The following is a 5,771-nucleotide window of genomic DNA, read 5'->3' as shown; positions in this document are numbered from 1 at the left end:
ATTTTAAACAAGATAGCGTTGTGTGTGTGTGTGTGTGTCTGTGTGTGTGTGACTTTTACGCATGACAGCGCTCAGTCAATATCTGTCCACACACACAGACACACACACACACACACACACGGGCAGATATCAAAGTAATGAAGGAGTTTGATCAATTTCCGCGGAATAAAAACGTGGTTTTATGATTTTACTGCGCGTTTAACAACTAAAAATAACAAGAGTAAAAAATCTGCTAAAATAATAATTTTCAAACTATTTAAGTAGATTTCAAAAGGGTAAAAAGGAAAAAGGAAACCTTTAACACATTCCGGCCTGTTTAAACGCGTCTGTTTGATCTGTTTGCTGCCCTGATTTGAAAAAAACTCTCCTGAAATAAAACTAATATGCAATTAATCGATCGCTTTGATTAGAATTTAAGTGAGATTAATCATTAGCGACCGTGTGAAGACAGACAGGTGTGAACCCCGATGCTTATTTCCATAAAATCTGAATGAAGTCTGGTTAATATTAACTCTGCGCTGCAGGCCTGCTGCTGCTGCCGTCTGAGGGTTTGAACCAGGCCAGGCTGCTGACCTTTGACCTCTGACCCTCCACACTCCAGCCCTCCTCCAGCTCTTACTGTCCAACACTGCAGCTGTCAAACCAACTGTACCACCCCACAAGCCGCTGCATACAGCTACTGTCAGTAAAAAAAACCTCTTAATAAAAAGTTGAACACATTTTAAGGACCAAATAAATCTCTTCAGGTGTGTATTACATTTTAAACTGGTGGACATTTTTATTTAAAAATAGTTTTAAAGTGGGAACAATCTTTTTAAATGATCATTCATTTATTTCTCACCTGCTTTATTTTTAATCACTGACTTTAAGTGAACGTTTGGCTGCAGTTAAGACCTGACACTAATTCTGTGGAGCGTTTTATTAAATATATATCGAATATTTTAGCACCGTTTATTCGCTATGAAATAAAAATATTTAGAAATGCGGTGACACAAGAAAATTATATAAAAGCTGTCATAAATTAACAGCTACTCGACATTCTTGGTGAGAATATTATACAAATATTACGGAAATAATTTGGAATTTTCTTACGATATTAACAAAATAATTTAGTAACGCTATAAGAGATTAATTACAGTTGGATAAAACACAGTAAAGTCACAATAAACTCACTAAACGTTACTGCAGAAAGATTAAAGAATTCTGAATTATAAGAAATCTGCAAGAGCAATGATCACAGAAGTATTACACTAACTGTATGTAAACACAACCTCCGGTGGCCTAGTGGTTAACACGCATATCATATACTGGGACTGCAGCGTTCGAGGGTCGATTGCCGGAGGGGGGGGCTTTGTTGCATGTCGTCCTCTCTCTCCTCTCATTTCCTGTCACTTCTCTGCTCTCCAATTTCAAATAAAAGGCCACAAAAAAAAAAACCCCACAACCGCTAAGTAAACTCCAGTGGCCAGGTATGTGCACACTAACAAGGAATTTCACATTGCTCTCTACAGAAATATAAATATGACTAAAAACAAGGACACCAAGCTCAACAAGGTAGACAAACATTAAGCTACTATGTGCAATACAGATATATAAGTGCAAAGTACAAAAAAACAACAACAGTAACATTTGTAAACTGTAAGACAATTAGTGCAAATGGTGCTGAATTAAATATGATTAATGTAACAGGTTGCTTTATATACATGAGGGAGGTGGATGTGACAGTATACACAGTATGTAGAGTGTGTGTGTGTGTGTGTGTGTGTGTGTACGTACGGTTGTTGACCTCTCCTGTGTGGTTGCTCAGTGGGATGATCTCCATCCTCTGCTGTCCGTACAGGTAGTAGTCCAGCTCCTCCGACGTCAGCTTGAACCTGCCCGTCGCTCCTTTGCCGGCCTCCTCTCCGCCTCCTCCGCTGCCGCTGCTCTTCACACTGGACGACACCACGCCGACCCCCCCGCAGCTCTGCTCTTTGGCCTGATGGAGAAGCCCCGCTGCTGGGTTGTGACCTTGCTGGTTCTCTGGAGGGACGACCACCATCAGGTCTCCTCCTCCTCCTCCTCCTCCTCCTGGCCCTCCTCCTCCTCCTCCTCCAGGTCCTCCAGGCCCGGCGCACACCGGGGCCAACGCCTGCCCGAAGAGTGCGATCTGCTGGGGCACGGGCAGCTGGGAGAGTCCTGCCGAGGTGGAGATGGAGATGGAGGAGGATGGGGTGAGAGCTGCTGCTACCGCCGCTGCTGAAGAAGAAGCTGAGGAGGAGGATGTGGAAGAAGAAGAGGAGGTGCAGTGTGTGGAGGCCAGGAGGTGGCTGTGCAGGCGGGACGGGCGCAGGCTCTCCATGGGGATGGAGAGGCGGTCAGGTGGAGGCGGCGGCGGGGCCAGAGGAGCCTTCAGCTGCGCCTGAGGGAAGAGCTGCTGCCAGTGCTGCAGGTAGGACGGGTCCACCTTCAGGAAGGCCGAGCCGCTCGGGTCGCCTGGCTTCAGCATGGCTGAGGAGCGATCGGAGAGGACGGGGTGTCAATCATCAGCATCAAAACACACAGGAACAATCAAGAGGTCAGGGCGGGATGTAGACATGTACGGGACGCACAGAGGGTCAAACCTGTTCAGCGTGTGTTTGATTTCTATGTCAGGGAGTTAAACCCAAACACAAGACGCACAACAACTGCGTCAGATTCATTACAAACACACGTGGGATGCAGAAAATGTACAATCTAGACGCCAAGTCACATTTAAGAAGTGTTGTTTTACTACTTTGGGTTTACACGTGAGATATTCACCACATTTAAGAGACAAACGCACACTCAAACATGTCACGTTAATCGCTGTTTTTCCACATTAAAATCATCTTTAAATTTACTCTAAAGGTGTGAAAGCCTCATCACACACATTTAACTAATTTTTCAGTGTCTAACTGAGCCAGATTGAACCTGATCGCAACCTGATTTATAGTGTTTTACCTTAGTTAGGTCTCAGTTAATACAGAAAACATAAAGCCTCGTTGCTTTATCCTGAATCACACTTTGTTTGTGTTAAATTTACATGAACACACACGAGATGCAGAAATTTGACCTTGTCCTGCACATTTTTAGAGTCCGATCATGTTTCTACTCAAAATGTTCAGTTTTAGACTTCTGGTGGATTATAAAAAAATCTAAATATATTTATATAATGATAGATATTTACAATATGTAAAGCTGTTAATTGCATTAAAATTAAGTTTTAGGTGTTAAGCGGAGCATAAAAACAACAAACGTCTCAAAAGTCTCTAATGAAGCAAATCCAATGTTTAAACCTTCTTATTTAAAGTGATACTTTGGTTTTTGATCCTAATTACAAAGTTTTTAAACATTTTAAACATTGAGTCTGACTCACGGTTTCCCTCCTGTCAGTCACCTTGACTTTATATTTTAGGCTTAAAACTGAGCCTATAGAGCCCACATATATATATAACATTAGACACAGACCTCCTACTTTAAATTTACACTTGTGGTAATAATTACAAATAAGAGAGTCAGAAGCTCATCAGTTAACAATAAATTTAGTTTCAGGTGTTTCAAATGATCCTGATCGGTTTATTCAGTCTGATGTGCTTCACTATTTCAGCCTGCAGGATTTCACTGCTGTTTTTAGAGAAAAAAACAAAGATTTTGCAAAGAAAGTTGATGTGCTTCTGTTTAGAAGAAACATTTGGAGAGTTTGGAGATTAGTTCAACATACAGTATATTCCTATTTGAGTTTAAGATGTACAGACAGGTTGTTTCTGTTCTCATCAGCAGAAATAACATCAGCTTTTCACCTCTCCACTGGTAAAAATCAATAATTTAATCCGCAGTTGCACCGTATTATTTCTAAATTTTAAAGGATCACCAACATAGTCAGAAATAAGATATTTTCAGAAAGAGTATTGTCAAGCTCAGCGTCTTTTAACTGAGACTTGCATGAGTGTCTGTACTTTAATTTCACATCCTAAAGTATTTTTATTAAATTTTTTATCCTCATCCTTTCTTAAAAAAAAAAAAAAAAAAGAGCAGTAAAATCTCTTTCTGCAAATGAAAAACGTGATTAGGCGCTAATTCTGAGACATAAAATGTGTATAAACTCTAAAGCCAATAAAACACTCAGTATAAACTGACTTCAGCCTGGTTGACCCTCCGCTTCAGCCCCCTCTGCTCCGCTGTCTCGGTCTCGGATGGTTGTTTTAGCGCGGATTTTACGCACGCAAAGCGCAAAAAAACGCACCAAAAATAAAAGCAATAAAGTCGCGAGCGCACACTCACGAACACGTTGGATTAGTTTGCAGTTTAAAGCGGGCAGCGAGTAAAAGTTTCATCAGAATAAATAAACAGATGGTCCAGTTAAGTCCAAGTCAGATCGGCGATCCAGCGTGCTGTCCGTGGCCGAACAGAGGCAGCGGTCGTCGGGTAGAGACGCGGGGACGCTCCGCTGGGTTTCCCCGGAGTTTCCCGGGATGTTGTGTTTTTTAATGTGAAAGTTGCAGAAGCGGCTTACTGCTGTCAGAGTGTGTGCGGATCCTGGGAGCTGATTTCCGGGCAGGGGTGGAAGGTTTGTCCCTCCTCCGGGCTGCGGTGAACCATCGAGGGAAGCCGGGACAGTACGCTGCGTCCTGCGCGTCTCCGGAGCCAAAACTACCGAGCGGCTGCTGCGCGAGACTCTCTCTCTCTCTCTCTCTCTCTCTCTCTCTCCTCTTCCATTCACTTGCCCCCTCCCCTCCCCTCTACCTTATCTCTTATAGTCTCTCTCTCCCCCTCTAATTCACACGTTTTCTCTCTTTCTCTACACTCGTACACTTTGCTTTCTCCTCTTTCTCTTTTTTCTTCATCCTCATCTTCAAACTTTCTCTCTTTTTCTGTTTTCCCTCTCTCAACCCCTCTCTGCCCTGTTTCTGTTTTTCTCTGCATCTCTCTCTTCTTTTTCTCCAGATTCTGCTCAGTTGAATTCAATTTAAATTATCTTTACTGAACACAAAGCACAAATGTTCATATGGTCAGAGCAACATACTGGAAGCTACTGCATCTCTCTGTGCTTCCCTCCATCTACCACAGCAGAAACTCTAAAGGTCACTGGACTGTGAAGTGTACTGTATGTGGTTTGTAGTAAATGAGGATCTGTGACTGTGTTATCTTTATGTTTGCATTTTATGTCTCCTGTTGATCATATCCAACTGTCTCTCCACTTAGGCTAAGGCAACATTTTGTAATATATGTGTCTTATGTGTATACTGTCTATGTGTATATATAACTGTGTTTCTGACTGTGAAACAATTGTGTTTATTGTTTTAGTCTAAAACACAAAAGAGATTTTTTTTAATATATATATTACAGAAAAACCTCTGAAACTTCTGTCAGTTTTGTCTGCATCTGTACTGACAAAATATGCTACTAACAAGTTCTCCGACTTGATGATAAACCATAGGGAGTTTGTCATTCCCTTCTAAAACGTCCCGTTTCTGATCAGCCACCACTGAGGTTATGGTTTAGTCAGGTTTAGGTCACATAAACTACTTGGTTAAGGTTAGAGGAAAGATGGTGGCAATCATTAAAAGAAACCAACAATAACTGCTGGGAGGAGACGGGATGTAAACAGCAGTCGTCGGTGTCAAACTCTGAAATTTTTGTTCGTCCAACAACACACCCGACCTCCTTCCTGAAGTCCGGATCGTATTAGGTGATTGTTTTCGTCACTGTGTTGGATTAGGTGATACTTGAGCCATAAATTCTTGCTGTGACTTGGCCGAGAGACATGGCAA

At 42.1% G+C, this 5,771-nt stretch overlaps 1 protein-coding gene across 5 annotated transcripts in view; it reads right to left on the bottom strand.

Annotated features, from left to right (window-relative positions):
* Window positions 1–4,673, bottom strand: part of prdm6 (PR domain containing 6) — a 110,781-nt gene extending 106,108 nt beyond the window's left edge. For 2 of the 5 annotated variants that reach the window (XM_044197584.1, XM_044197588.1), the window contains exons 1-2: window positions 4,514–4,670; window positions 1,777–2,490 (exon numbers count right to left, since the gene is read on the bottom strand). In XM_044197584.1, coding sequence (XP_044053519.1) covers window positions 1,777–2,488 — 712 coding nt within the window. In that variant the 5' untranslated portion in view covers window positions 2,489–2,490; window positions 4,514–4,670. Of the gene's footprint in view, window positions 1–1,776; window positions 2,491–4,137 lie in introns of all 5 variants that reach the window. The other 3 variants (XM_044197589.1, XM_044197586.1, XM_044197587.1) reach the window with 3 other exon arrangements.
* Between the last annotated feature and the right edge of the window lie 1,098 nt (window positions 4,674–5,771).

This window comes from Siniperca chuatsi, linkage group LG5 (genome assembly GCF_020085105.1).
Source record: "Siniperca chuatsi isolate FFG_IHB_CAS linkage group LG5, ASM2008510v1, whole genome shotgun sequence".
Classification (NCBI taxonomy): Eukaryota; Metazoa; Chordata; class Actinopteri; order Centrarchiformes; family Sinipercidae; genus Siniperca; species Siniperca chuatsi.
Note: the sequence above shows the minus strand (reverse complement) of the source record. Positions and strands in the feature narration are given on the sequence as shown.